We start from the raw sequence: 15,450 nt of genomic DNA, 5'->3' as shown, positions 1-15,450 counted from the left end.
ACCCTCCCTGTCTCTCCCCACTCTCCTACACTCTCCCTGTCTCTCCCCACTCTCCTACACCCTGTTTCTCCCCCGTCTCCCTACACCCTCCCTGTCTCTCCCCAGTCTCCCTACACTCTCCCTGTCTCTCCCCACTCTACTACACCCTCCCTGTTTCTCCACCGTCTCCCGACACCCTCCCTGTTTCTCCCCAGTCTCCCTACACCCTGCGTGTCTCTCCCCACTCTCCTTATACCCTCCCTGTCTCTCCCCAGTCTCCTACACGCTCCCTGTCTCTCCCCAGTCTCCTACACGCTCCCTGTCTCTCCCCACTCTCCTACACTCTCCCTGTCTCTTCCCACTCTTTTGCACCCTTCCCGACTCTCCCCAGTCTCCCTACACTCTCCCTGTCTCTCTCCACTCTCCTACACCCTCCCTGTTTCTCCCCCGTCTCCCTACACCCTCCCTGTCTCTCCCCAGTCTCCCTACACTCTCCCTGTCTCTCTCCACTCTCCTACAGCCTCCGTGTCTCTCCCCAGTCTCCATACATCCTTCCTGTCTCTCCCCACTCTCCATACACCCTCCCTGTCTCTCTCCACTCTCCTTACAGCCTTCCTGTCTCTCCCCAATCCCTCTGGACCAGGCAGACATATGGCTGCCTTGGCACAAAGATGCCTCCTGAGAACTGATTCTGCAGGAGGGAATATGCAAATAAGACTGTGTTCCTGACCTTTGAGTGTTCCTGAGTTTGGTGGGAGAGAAGATGTCCTGTCACTGACCGCTGACGTAGTGGCTGGATACAGTGCATGCCCCTCCTTCGGTCCCGGATTGCGATGGGCCACGACTGAATCCCAGGAGTGAAGAATAACCACAGCCAGGAGGTTTATTAAATCTTAGTCAGCCTATCAGTAACAAGTGTGAGAGAGGGTGTAGCCTGTGGATGGAGGAGAAACGCCTCACTCTTTCCTTCTGGTTAATCGTAGGAGATGATTTTTCTGTGATTGGTGTTGAAAGCTGAAGTCTAAAGTTTGTCTATAATAGGGCAGTGGAACAAACATTCTGTTAGATTCTTCAGTACCTTATTATCTAGATTTAGCTTCTTAATTTGCAGGAGGTGACATAATTATCGAGCGCAGATACCCTGCTGGAGCCAATCACAAATGGTGTCTAATTTGGCTCAAATAACATCCAAAATAAACCCTTTTCTTGTTCTTATGATGGCCACTGAATTTGTTGGTTGATTGTTGATATAATTTCTTATGGTGCTTCCATAATTGAAATGACCCATTCCTTAATCTCAGCCATAAAGCCTGAACCATGTGCATTCACATATATTTTGAGATGAGATGGCTGTGCATTGTCTCTCATTCATACTTCATTAAGGTTCAGTGAACGTGAGAAGAGGCGATAGGTAAATTGTATCTAGTTGATGTGCACTTGAAGTCATAAAGTCATATAGCATGGAAACAGACCCTTCAGTCAAACTAGTCCCACCCGCCTGCTTCTGGCCTAAATCCCTCCACACCATTCCTATTCATGTACTTATCTAGTGTCTTTTAAATGTTGCAATTGTACCCACATCCACCACTTCCTCAGAAAGTCCATTCCACACGTGAACCACCCCCAAAAGATTTGCCCCTCATCTGTCTCCTCTCATGTTAAACCAATCCAAACCCATCTAAATGGTGTGATTGTTGTACAGTGTAAATTAAAATTCAAGTGAAAGTGGGAAATACAAGGTGAAGGGAGTATCCTTGTGTGCTACCATATGACAATTGGACCATTGCAGGAAGATCCCATTCAGCTGAAGGCGCCCGGTGGAACTGGAATTTGCACAGAGAATGTCCGCAACTCACTGCCACCTTCTGCTCTGTAGGTATCATGTTTGGACCAAGGGTCACGCTCCGACGAACTTTGCCAAATGGCGGACGGCCACCACCCCCTATCACGTCAATTGGGAGGTGGACTTTGAGCCTTATGTTGTAGTAAGGCGCGACTGCCCGGAGTACGACAGGAGATTTGTCGGGTTTGGCTGGAATAAAGTAGCACACGTCATGGAGCTGGACGCACAGGTATGGTATTCCATCCCAGCATCCTTTAGGTATACTGGGCCATCCTGTTCATTGCATGAAATGCTTATTTAGACTGGAGGAAGTCACTCTTTAGCTCATAGGTGCGGCACGCTTCCAGTGTCGCTAGATTGATCCACCACCTCAAGCTGCTGCTTCAGCGTCACCCACTGCTTCCAGCCTGAGATTTCACCTTAAAACCCCATTCCTCAATAGCTTTGAGGTTTGTCTCTGTCAAGATGATGCAGTTGAGAGCCTTCCCCTCCCAATTGGAGCAGGAGAGTTCTGGAATTCTGTTAATGGAGTCTTCATTGTCTGATTTGTGTTTCTCCTTTGGAAACAGTCCAAAGTGAGCTGGACAAATGAAAGACCTACATTCCTATAGCACCTGGCACTGTCCCAGTATGCCGTGAAGGGCTGTCCAGCCAAAGAAATGCTCTCGGAGTGTACGGTGACTGCTAAAGGAAACATGACAGCCAACGTATATACAAGTGGGAATAATGGGATAGTTACTGGATAATCTGATTGACTGTTGTGGGTTGACCAATAGATAAAGCTGCATCAGAACACCAGGAGATATTCCCTGCACTTCTTCAAAATAGAATCATAGAATCCCTGGAAACAGGCCCTTTAGCCCAACAAGTCCACACCGACCCTCTGAAAAGTAACCCACCCAGACCCATTCCCCTACCCTATTACTCTATATTTACCCCTGACTAATGCACATAGCCTACACATCCCTGAACACCACGGGCAATTTAGCATGGCCAATTCACCTAACCTGCACATCTTTGGACTGTGGGAGGAAACCGGAGCATCCAAAGGAAATCCACACAGACACGGGGAGAATGTGCAAACTCCACACAGACAGTCACCCGAGACTGGAATTGAACCTAGGTCTCTGGCACTGAGAGGCTGCAGAGATAACCACGGAGCCACTGTGCCACCCCCATAGTACCATATTCCTTCTATGCCTACCCTACCACACTCGAGAGCCCAGTTCAACTTTCTGACCAAAGGCGACTGCTCTGACAGTGCATGGTGAATGTCAAAGAGGGAGTTGGTTGTTCTTGGCATCTTTCACCATCTTAGGAAATCCCAAAGTGCTTCACAGTCGGTTAAGTTCATTTTTTTGGAGTGCGATACTATTATAGGAGGTGTGTGTTGGAATACTCCTCACTTGCCCTGGACCAAAGAAGATAAAGCACACAGGGTTTTGAGTGCTGGACCCTTCCCAGGGAGTGTCAGGCAAGCTAGGATGTGAATTATCTCTAACCCACAATCCTGGCAGCACTGTAATGTGTCATTCATGAGGACTGGGCTGTGTTGTTGAGGAAGTCTACCTCAGCATTTGGCAGGAGAGGAGGTGAATAAAAGAAGGGGAGCAGATTCCTGAACTTTGGGCAGCTGCTGGACTGTTGGCAGTACTCAGCACGAAGCAAGCTTTTAAGACCTGACTCCCCTCTCGAGTGGGGCTCTTTCACAATAAGACATATTTTTCTGTTACCTTTGTCACTGCTTTTAATCTTTGTGCAGCCTCCTGCAGTTTGAGGACTGCGTTGGGGGGAGTGAAAGAAGGGGTTCCCTGTACTCACCAGACATATCCCTCTGAGCTGGGCACCATCACAGTGTTTGAAGTGCTAATCATCCAGCTACGAAAGGGATATGAGCTGGTATCTGCAGACCCAGTTGCAGCCTCCCCTCGCCAGACTATTCTGAGCAGGGTTCAGGCCTTAGAAAAAAAGAACAGAAGTAGGCTATTCAGCCCTTCGAGATTGCTGCACCATTCATAGAATTTCTACAGTGCAGCAAGAGGCCATTCAGCCCAATACCAGCCCTGTGAATAGCATCCCACCCAGCCCATACACTATCACCATAGCCCTGCAATTACTGTGGCCAATCCACCCAACCAGCACATATTTGGACTGTGAGTGTAAACTCATGCAGACAATGTGCAAACTCCACCTGGATAGTTACCCGAGGCTGGGATTGAACCCGGGCCCCTGATGCTCTGAGACAGCAGTGTTAACCACTGAGCCACCGTGCCACCCAATATCGGCATGGCTGATCATCCAACTAAGTGCCCTATTTATGTTTTCTCCCCAAGCTCTTCAATCCCTTTTGTCCTAAGAACCATGTCTGACTCCTCCTTTCTATGCTTTAACTTCCATCTCGCGGTTTCACAATCAAGCTTAAAAAGCCATTGTTAAAGTCTCCTTTAATGGCACAGACCCGTTTAATCAAGTGTTTTCCACCTCTTCCCCCCAACTCTCTGTGTTTCAGGAATATGAGTTTATCGTCCTCCCCAACGCCTACATGATCCACATGCCTCACGCCCCCAGCTTTGACATCACCAAATTCCGCTCCAACAAGCAATACCGGATCTGCCTGAAGACCCTGAAGGAGGAGTTTCAGCAGGACATGTCTCGCCGCTACGGGTTTGCAGCTCTCAAATACCTGACTGCTGAAAACAACAGCTGAGACCCTCAGGCTGTCCTCAGCCGACTCCACGTGAACACTCAGCCACCGCCGTGAGGAGTGAAATGGGGTGGGGGTGCTGTGTACAGCGTGTCGTGCAAAAACCGAAACCAAAATTCACGTGCGTACCCGCCAACGGTCTGTCAGGATTTGGGTGGAAGAGTCGTGCTTACAAGAGCTTACTTTGGGTCCTCCTAGGCGCTGTTATCCCTGTCATTTGCTATTTAAAGGCCTCCATGCTGGTCCGCCCCCCCCCCCCTCCCCAACCTTATTGTCTTGCCCTTGAGGGAGGTCCCTACTGGCCATCGAGCCTTTTCCAGATGGAAGGGCAGGATTGTTCGGTGCCCCACAACGTTGCGCCCTGATTATTCAGAGGGTCTCCATCCTTTTGAGTGCAAGCCTTCAAGAGGTCAACACTGTCACTTGTGAACAGGAAAATTAACAAGAAGAGGAGGGGACACAGCAGAGATCCCTGGGAACAGCAGTGCCTTTCCTGCGTTGGTGTAACTTAGCAACCAGCTTCGCCAGGCTACTCCATGTTGGTTTCCCATGACGGTCTTTTGTCATGGTTAGGGCACTCCGCCACTATTCCACGACGCCCCAGCTGCCCGCGGCAAATTCACGGGTCGAGCCCAGGCTTCCCTGCTCCTAAAAGAAAGGTCAACCCCTCTCCCAAGGCAGTGAGCAGTCTAAATCTTGCTCTGTCCAAAATGTCCGTGCATCCGTTAAGGTGGTCCCGAGATTAGCGAAATACTGGAGCTCTGAGGTGCAAACAGAAAAGGCTGAAAAATGTTGGGCTGGTGGTATCTGGGGAGGAAGAAGTAGAGTTAAACCTTTCAGAGTGAGGTCCCCAGGGGAGGATTATGTTGTGGAGGGTGGGGTACATCATGGTGGCTATGTCCAATAGTGAGAGGAAGCCATACTACAAAGGTCAGACACTTGGTCATTGGAGTTTGAATAACTCAAGGAAGCGGCCGGAGTCGCTTGGGTTGCGATGAGAGTTTGAGCTGATTCCAATAACCAGAGTTGGTTTTGAGAATTCAAGCATAAACTTAACACAGCCATGAAGTGTGTGTTGACTTCTGTGAAAGGAAACAAAGCAGATCCTCCCTGGGAATAACACCTAAATCGAAAATCTCATCCGAAGAAAGGGTTGCCCTTGTATCAGAGTCACTGGGGGGGGGTGAGAGACATTGTTGAGTTCGCTAGGGGTCAACTGGAATCAAATAAATTGGCGGGCTTTTTTTGTGAGGTTAAAGCCAAAATATTTCTCCATTTGCTGGGACATGGTCAGGGTGGGGTAGTTCTTCAGCAGCTGTCAAACCGGAACCGTGGAAGATGCAGAGCTCTGCTTGACTTCCGAGTCAAGGCTGAGCCGACGATTGGAAAAGTGAAGAGCTGCACAATGTTTTGGATTTTTAAAAAAAATGACAAATTCCGTGAATTCTCCCCAGAGTATGAACTTTCCACCATCTCTTCCATTGGCAGGCCGGGACCATTTCATTGAGACCAGGCCATAATTAGGACTGGATCTCTGGAGGTGGATCGAGATCAACCAGTGGGAAGGGTTGCTAGTAGTAGGGGTGATTGATTTGGAACATTACGATAATGGAAGCAGCCCATGGGATGTAGCTAAGTAAAGATGGTAAGATCGATATTCAAGGGAATAAGGTTGAACCACCACCTTCGTCCAAACCTATCTCGTGACTCGCTGCAAGAACTCCACTCTAACTGACAGAGAATTTTATAATAATGTAAACTGCGTATGCTGTTTTGAGGAAAGAATTAATTCAATAACCTACCAGGCCAATTCTCAGTCCCACGTGCCAGTGACTCTCTGCGCAGTTTTCAATGTGACCTTTCCCCCTCGGCAACTGACACTTGCATCATAATACATTTCTGTTGAAGCCATCCTGTTTAAAAAAGATGGTCAAAATCTTAGTTTCCGTGTGCTCTTATTTGAAACCTTGTCATACTTTGGAAACTGCTGAGGCACGTCAGATGATGTGGAGTTTGTCATGAGGTCCTTGCCCCTGTCCAACAATGGATAAATATTCTTGAAGACGACCAGTGTGATGGCTGACAAAAAGAGAAATCAATCCTTTTTTGGTGTCTCTCAAAGTAATGTGACTCTTTTTCAAGTAGAAAAAGTAATTGCACCCTTCTGTACATTTATTTTGTCCTCAGGGAGAGTATGATGGAAGAACTGTAGTCTAATTGTTAGGGAATATAAGCCTCAGGTTGCTTTGAGCAGAGCACAGTATTGTAATAGACTGGACAATCACAGGACTGAGGACTATTTAGAGTACCACTGGAGCTTGAGAAATAAACACTGGAACCCAATCGGACATGGTGAAGGATCCTTGAACCCTTGAGAATCTAATTGGAGGGTATGATGTACTGTTCAAATGATTCAGATTGTTAATGTTACTCAACCCCTTAGTGGTACTGTCGGACTCTGAAATCCCATGAGCTGACTGCAGGTTTATTTAGGAAGAGGATTCTTTGGCCTGGTTAATACGCTGTTGGTCATCTTCAATTACTCGGAGTGTGACTGTCATCGTTGGGATTTGGACAATAGTTTTCATCACAGAGCTATTGAACTGTAAACCTGGAAATTATGTGGAGCAGTAAGAGTGCTGGACCTATTGGAGCATTTGGAATGCCGCTGGGCTGTTCATTGAGCTATTGGAGTTGAACTGGGGGGTTTTGAACAGCTCAGAGTATGACAAGAAAACTGACACCTTTGGAAAACAATTGGAGGATGGTGTTGCAAATAATAAATATTGGAGGAGAGTTAGCCAGCAGGCAGTGCCATTGGAGAATAGTCAAAGGCAATGAGGAGCACCATTGGAAGAGGGTCAGACAGCACTATGCTCCATTGATGGACGGTCAGACAACTACGTGCCCCATTGGAAGATAGTCAGCTAATATTACTCTGAAGGATAGTCTGGGAAGGCCTCGCACCATTGGAGGAGGGTCAGCCAGCGAGAAGCACCAGTGAAGCAAAAACAGAAATTGAACAGAAGCAGGGCATTCTGAGAAAGGGTCACTGGTCCCGAAACATTAACTCTGACCTGCAGAGCTTTTCCTTCAATTTCAGTTTCTGTTTCTGATTTCCAGCATCTGCAGTTGTTTTAGTTTTTATTTGAAGAACAACGGAACAGCTGGAACACCACTGGAGGGGGATCAGACAGCACAATGCCTCATTGAGGGATAGTGGGACAGCAAGGTGCCCCATTGGTTGATAGTCGGACAGCAAGGTGTCCCATTGGAGGACAGTCAGACAGCTTAGTACCCCACTGGGGGCCAAGCAGCTGATATTACTTTGGAGGATAATCAGAGAAGGCCTTGCTCCATTGGAGAAGCTCAGACAATGAGGAGTACCATTAGAGGAGGACCAGACAGCTAGGAGCACCATTGGAGGACAGTCAGTCAGCACAGTGCCCCATTAGAGGACGGTTGGACAGCTAGGAGCACCATTGGAGGACAGTCAGACAGCACAGTGCCCCATTAGAGGACGGTTGGACAGCTAGGAGCACCATTGGAGGACAGTCAGACAGCACAGTGCCCCATTAGAGGACGGTTGGACAGCTAGGAGCACCATTGGAGGACAGTCAGACAGCACAGTGCCCCATTAGAGGACGGTTGGACAGCTAGGAGCACCATTGGAGGACAGCCAAAGGCCTGCAGGATTGGTGAGCTGTTTCTAATCATTGTACAACAAATTTCACTCTTCACCACAATGGGCAGGATGACTGTTGAGAAAAATGGTCAATCAGCACAAGGCAGAACTGTCTTCTGACTTTGGCATTGTGCAAGTGACAGAATAATAAATAAAAAATATTTTTAAAAATCCATGGAACTTGTAACTGTTCATCTTACTTTTTAAGTAAGGATTTTCTTTCAATAATACACATTTTCAATAACTGTATACAACGAACTAAAGAGAAATGCAGCACAGGAACATGCCCTTCGGCCCTCCAAGCCTGTGCCAATCATCATGCCCTAACTAAACTACAAAACAAACCTTCTACCCTTATTCAGTCCGTATCCCTCTATTCCCTCCTTATCCATCCAGATGTCTCTTAAATGTCACCAATATGCCTGCTTCCACCACCTCTTCTGGCAATGCATTTCAGGCTCCTACCACTTTCTGCGTGAAAATCTTCCCCCGCACATCTTCCCTAAACTCCCCCCCCTATCCCCCTCACCTGGAACCTTAAACCTAATTGAAACGTCCACCCTGGGAAAAAGTCTCTGACTATCCACCCTATCTATGCCTCTCATAGTTTTGTAGACCTCTGTCAGGTCTCCTCTCAGCCGCCATCTTGTCCAGTGAAAACAATCCTAGTCTTTTTGACCTTTCCTCAGCCAATGGCCTTTGAGACCAGGCACCATCCTGATGAACCTTCTCTGCACTCCCTCCGCGTCATTCTGGGAATGTGATGACCAAACCTGCGCACAGTACTCCAAATGCAGTCTAACAAGAGTTTTATATAGCTGCAGCATGGTTTGCCAACTCTTGTACTCCATACCCCAGTCGATGAAAGGCAAGCATGCCACCTGCCTTAATCACCTTGGACTCCTATGTTACCACTTTGAGAGCACGCCCAAATCCGTCTATGTGTTAACGTTCCTAAGGGTTCTGACATTTACAGTATAGTTCACAGCTACATTTGACAAATGCATCACCTCTCATTTGTCTGAATTAGATTTCCTACCGTGTAGAAACAGGCCCTTCGGCCCAACAAGTCCACACTGACCCTCCGAAGAGTAACCCACCCAGACCCATTTCGCTCTGACTAATGCACCTAACACTATGGGCAATTTAGCATGGCCAATTCACCTGACCCACACATCTTTGGATTGAGCACCCAGAGGAAACTCACCCCAGGCACAGAGAGAACGTACAAACTCCACACACATAGTTGCCTGAGGCTGGAATCAAACCCAGGTCCCTGGAGCTGTGAGGCTGCAGTGCTAACCACTCGGCCACCATGCCAACCGCCATCTGCCATTTCTGTTGCCAATCTATCTATATCCTGTTGTATCCTTTCACAATCGTCAGCACTATCAGCAGCTTCACCAATTTACATGTCATCTGCAAACTTATGTGGGACTTTATCAAATGATCTCAGCAAATAAACCAACAGAGCTGAGTTTTATTTTAGGATCAAACAAGACTGCATTCAAAACAACAACTCACAATGTCAGACTCACTTGTCGATTCAAAATCAGTCTGACCCAGCCTCGAATATAACGACCCAGCCTTCACTGGTTACTAAGGTAACGACATCTTTGAGGAAAGAAATTTCCCTGAATCTCCATCTTCAATGGCAGACCCCTTACTTTGAAACTGTGCCCTCTAGTTCTAAACTTCCCCGAATGAGGGGACCATTCTCTCCGAATGTACCCTTTCCAGCCTCCTCAGAATATGATCACATCTAATTCCTCTAGAAATATCAATACAGGTTTGGTGGACAGTGAAGAAGGTTACCTAAGACTACAAAGAGATCTTAATCAGTTGTGTCAATGGGCTGAAGAGTGGCAGATGGAGTTTAATTTGGATAAATGTGAAATATTGCATTTTAGTAAAACAAACAAAGGCAAGATTTTCACAATTAAACATTAGGGCCTTGGGTAATGTTACAGAATAGAGAGGCCTGGGGATTCAGGTACATAATCCTTTGAAGTTTGCATCACATATGGATAGGAGGGATTAAGAAGGCATTTAGTATGCTTACCATCATTGCTCAGACCTTTGTGTATAGGAGTTGGGACGTTATGTTGAGGTTTTACAGGACATTGGAGAGGCCTCTTCTGAAATATTGCCTCCAGTTCTGGTCACCCAGTTATGGGAAGGATATTATCAAGCTGTAGAGGGTTCAGGAGAGAATTACCAGGATGTTTCTGGGAATGGAGGGCTTGAATTACAAGGATAGGCTGGAGTATAGAAGGTTAAGAGGTGACCTCATAGATGTTTATAAAGTAATGAAAGGAATAGATAAGATAAATGACTGGTGTCTTTTCCCTACGGTTGGGGATTTCATGACTAAGTGGTGTATTTTTAAGATGAGATGAGAAAGATTTTAAAAAGATATGAGGGGCTTTTTTTTTCTACACAGAGATTGGCTCATAGAATCCCTGCAGTGTGGGAACAGGCCATTCTGCCCAACAAGTTCACACTGAATCTCTGAAGAGACCATAAGACATAGGAGTGGAAGTAAGGCCCATCGAGTCCACTCCACCATTCAATCATAGCTGATGGGCATTTCAATGCCACTTACCCACACTCTCCCCATATCCCTTAATTCCTTGCAAGATTACAATTAAGAATTTATCAACCTTTTTTGAGAACATCCCACCCAGACTCACCCTTCTACCATCCCTCTGTAACCCTGCACTTCCCATGGCCAATTCACCCAACCTGCACATCTTTGGACTGTGGGAGGAAACCGGAGCACCCAGAGGAAACCCACGCAGACACGAGGAGAATGTGCAAACTCCACACAGACAGGTGCCCGAGGCTGGAATTGAATCCAGGTCCCTGCTGCTGTGAGACAGCAGCACTAACCACCGTGCTACCCAGTCAAATTTTGGTGATCACGCAAAGTCCTTCAAATTCTGTCTTCCTCATAAAGAATTTCAGTTCCTATCCTTCTCGGAGTTAGTTTTATGACAGCCATCGTTAGATCATAACCAAGCTGAGTTCCACAGGCATTATCTTCACCACAACTAGCAAATACCTGCTGACCCTGTTTATCTCTGTCTGGAACGGGATAGATCCAGCAATATTCCAGTAACGAACAGCTACAGCTTCTTGATCTGGATTTTGACTTCTTCAGTCTTCTTCACCTTGCTTGTAGAGCACCAATGGATTCATTAACTGATGTCGTTCAGCTTAGCTTGATTGTGCCTTTATATATCTTTTAAGCAGGATCAGTTTCGCAGAAGGTTGTTTTCCCAACCTCAGTTAGTTTATTGACTGGAAGGGCCAGTTTCCTTACGATGTTCACCTTTTCTCTTCCTCTTTTCAGTTTGGTCTGTCTTAGTTAAGGTCTGCCTCAACAACTACACTTTAATTTTAAAATAGATTCCCACACAGCACTGATCTCACTTGTTACTGAGAGCCATTCCACCTTTCCTAAATTACAAAATGTCAGCTTCCAGCCTTCGTCACCTTGTAGCCATGGCTATCGTGTCCTACAGAGTTAGTTTCATTTGTGATATCAATTCATTCATCGTCTTTATGAATGCTGCATGCATTCTTTTAAAAAACTTTAATTTTGTCTTTTCCCTACGATTTGCGAGTGCATTCACCTATGACTCTTGCTGTCTTACTCTGACTGTCATTCCCGGTATTACTACCCTACACTATTAGTTTCTTATTTCTCATTAACCCCTTCTAAATCTCCCCTTCAATTGAACCACTCCCCATACATAATATAAAACCCTCTGTACAGTCTCAGTCATAGAATTTCCCTGCATCATTAAAGCAAGGCCAATAGTGCAGCTTATTCTTTCCAGTTCCCAACAAATTGCAACTCATTCCTCCCACATCATTTTTTGAGCCAAGCATTCAATTCTCTGATCTTATTTACCCGATATCAATTTGCTTGAGGCTCCGGTATTGATACAGAGATCATAACCCCTGTTGTACTGTTATTGTTAACATCTTATTCCCTCAATGGACCTCTGTCTTAGTCTTATTGATGTTGATACCAGCTTTGTGCATGACATCTGGTTCTTCCTGAACGCACTGCAAATTATCCTGTATCCATGAGAGATGGCTATGATGGACAAGGGGAACTCAGACAGAACTGCATTTCACTCAGTCTCAGAGGTGAAAATTTAAAAGTGATGAATTTAGGTTTTCTGCTTCTGAATATTATATGCACAGTAAGTGTTGGTCCAAAGGCTTGACACTCAGGCCTTCCACAAACAAAGAGCCCATCAATGTACAAGATCTAAGAGAAGTTCAAAGTTCAAAATCAACCATTGTCCCCTCTCCTGGCTCTGAAATGAAGCTGATATACAGACAGAAAACAGGAGTAATGGTACTCAGGGGCTCCCCTCTGTCACCAGTTGCAGGTCTAACACTTGTAAATATAAAGGCTAGAGCAGCAACATCAAGAGTGGGTGCAAATATTATCCTCAAAATGGTTACAACACATTACTGAATCCAGAACAGAGAGAGGCCATTCCCTTTGTATCTGTGCTGACCCTCTGGAAGAGTCGAGAGTGTGTTACTGGAAAAGCATAGCAGGTCAGGCAGTATCCAAGGAGCAGGGGAATCGACATTTCTGGCATAAGCCCTTCACCAACACATCCACACTGACCCTCCAAAGAGTAACCCATCCAGACCCATTCCCCTACCCTATATTTACCCCTGACTAATGCACCTAACACTCTGGGAAATCTAGCATAGCCAATTCACCTGGCCTGCACATCTTTGGATTCTGGGAGGAAACCCACGCAGACACGGAGAGAATGCGCATACTCCACACAGACAGTCACCTAGCGGGACTCAAAACCAGGTCCCTGGTACTGTGAGGCAGCAGTGCTAAGCACTGAGCCACCGTGCTACCCCACAGCAAATATGCTTGCACTGCACTACAAGGCCATCCAATACCATATGGTGGCAGCAAGTAAAGGAACAATATGGAACAACTCTCTGGCATCAGCATAAAACTCTTACCAGTGACACGTTCCAGTCAAGCAGGAATGTAGCTGTATTGGCTCTGAAGACTAACAAGAGTATCACACTATATCTGACCCCACTGTGAAGTCAAAGAGTGAGTGTTGTAAGCAGTTAATGGCAGTACAGACTACATCCTAGTCAGACTAGAGAGCAAGGAAGAAAATACTCGTGAGAAGACCAATCACTGGGAAAAGAACAAAGCCGGAAGGTGATATATGAATCCACGGAAACAAAGCAATGGGGGGGATGGCTAGGAAAGGAAAACATCCAGACTTGCAGATTCAAACAAGATAGAGTTCTTACTCCTTCACCTTTGATATTTGACGCGTCAATCCTGTACCCAAGATTTTGTTTTACCCTTTTCTAAATCTGGATGCTTCAACTTGGAAAGCCAATGGAAACCACACAGCAATGGCCAGCCCCATCCTGATCGAGGCATGACGCAGAGAGCGCCTCCTCTGGGCAGTGTCTCCATTGCTTGAATTTTGAACTTGTTGTTTGAATTTTTCTTCCTGTTTGACTTAATTGGAGTAACACTTGAATAAGTAAGAATCCATATAAGTACACACACAGTCATACAAATCGAGTAGAAAGAGAGAATATTCAGCAAATGGTAATCAGATACATTGTGACCTCAGAACACTATATAAAATGATCAGAATGTTATACCAAAGGCAACCACATTCCCAGCTCCCAGGAAAATGATGAGAAGATCAGAGAGGAAACGAGTCCATATCTGGACTCCAGCTGGAACACGTATCTCAGTGTTACTCCAGTGATGTATGTGTCTGTACATCCGTATTACCCCTGTCCTGTCCTGTCCTGTGTGTATTCATACGTACCAGTTTTTCCCCGTCCTGTCCTGTACTTATCCAGACATCCCAGTTTTACCCCTGTCATGTCCCATACTTATCTGTACATTCCAGTTTTACCCTGTCCTGTGATGTCCTGGGGATAAAGTATGAAGAGTAACAGACAATGATTGTAGCACTGTCAGTGTCCAGAGGCCCTCAAAATATTTGGAATTTGATGGGAATAATGAACAGAGTGGGATCCTGCAGCTCCACAGATTATGGAGGTCCTGGACAGCGTAGATGGGGAAGGAGCTGTTCCCAATGCCGGATGATTGAGACCCAGGGGAGGCCGGTTTAAAGTGACAGGCACAAGGAACAAGAGCAACATGAAGAAGGGTGTAGGGTGATGGGGTGTAGGGCGATGGGGTGTAGGGCGATGGGGTGGAGGGTGATGGGGTAGAGGGAGATGGGGTGGAGGGTGATGGGGTGGAGGGAGATGGGCTGGAGGGTGATGGGGTGGAAGGATATGAGGTGGAGGGTGATGGGATGGAGGGTGATGGATGGAAGATGATGGGGGTGGAGGGAGATGAGGTGGATGGTGATGGGGTGGAGGGTGATGGGGTGGAGGGTGATGGGGTGAAAGGTGATGGGTTGGAGGGTGGTGGGGTGGAGAGTGGTGGGGTGGAGGATGATGGGGTGGAGGGAGATGGGGTGGAGGGTGATGAGGTGGAGGGTAATGAGGTGGAGAGTGATGGGATGGACGGTGATGGGGTGGAGGGTGATGCGATGGAGAATGATGAGATTGATGATAAGGTAGAGGGAGATGGGATGGAGGGAACTGGGTGGAGGGAGATGGGATGGAGGGTGATGAGTAGAGGGTGATGAGGTGGAGGGTGACGGGGTGGAGAGAGATGGGGTGGAGGGTGATGGGGTGGAGAGTGATGGGGTGGAGGGTGATGGGTGGAGGTTGGTGACGTGGCAAGTGATGGGGTGGAAGGTGATGGGGTGGAGGGTAATGGGGTGGAGGGAGATGGGTTGGAGGGTGATAGTGTGGAGGGAGATGGGGTGGAGGGAGATGGGGTAGAGGGTGATGAGGTGGAGGGTGATGTGGAGGGAGATGAGGTGGAGGGTGATGGGGTGGAGAGTGATGGAGTGGAGGGTGGTGGGTGGAGGGTGATGGGGTGGAGGGTGAAGGGGTGGAGGGAGATGGGCTGGAGGGTGATGGGGTGGAGGGTGTGGGGGTGGAGGGAGATGTGGTGGAGGGAGATGGGGTGGAGGGAGATGAGGTGGAGGGTGACGGGGTAGAGAGAGAGATGGGTTGGAGAGTGATGAGGTTGGGTGGAGGATGATGGGGTGGTGGGTGATGAGGTGGCGGGTGATGAGGTGGAGGGTGATGGGGTGGAGGGAGATGGGATGGAGGGTGATG

The 15,450-nt window shown here is 47.3% G+C and overlaps 1 protein-coding gene across 5 annotated transcripts in view; it reads left to right on the top strand.

Moving 5' to 3' along the window:
• Positions 1–8,386, top strand: part of LOC122559472 (xylosyl- and glucuronyltransferase LARGE1) — a 513,835-nt gene extending 505,449 nt beyond the window's left edge. For all 5 annotated transcript variants that reach the window (XM_087997513.1, XM_087997515.1, XM_087997511.1 and 2 more), the window contains 2 exons: positions 1,856–2,051; positions 4,332–8,386. In XM_087997513.1, the coding sequence (XP_087853639.1) occupies positions 1,856–2,051; positions 4,332–4,529 (394 nt within the window). In that variant the 3' untranslated portion in view covers positions 4,530–8,386. The remainder of the gene's footprint in view (positions 1–1,855; positions 2,052–4,331) is intronic.
• Positions 8,387–15,450: the final 7,064 nt, after the last annotated feature.

Source organism: Chiloscyllium plagiosum, unplaced genomic scaffold (assembly GCF_037043375.1).
Source record: "Chiloscyllium plagiosum isolate Xiang-an unplaced genomic scaffold, Cpla_swu_hap1 HiC_scaffold_19, whole genome shotgun sequence".
Lineage (NCBI taxonomy): Eukaryota > Metazoa > Chordata > Chondrichthyes > Orectolobiformes > Hemiscylliidae > Chiloscyllium > Chiloscyllium plagiosum.
The sequence above is the reverse complement of the archived record's forward strand: the minus strand, read 5'-3'. Positions and strand labels throughout refer to the sequence as shown.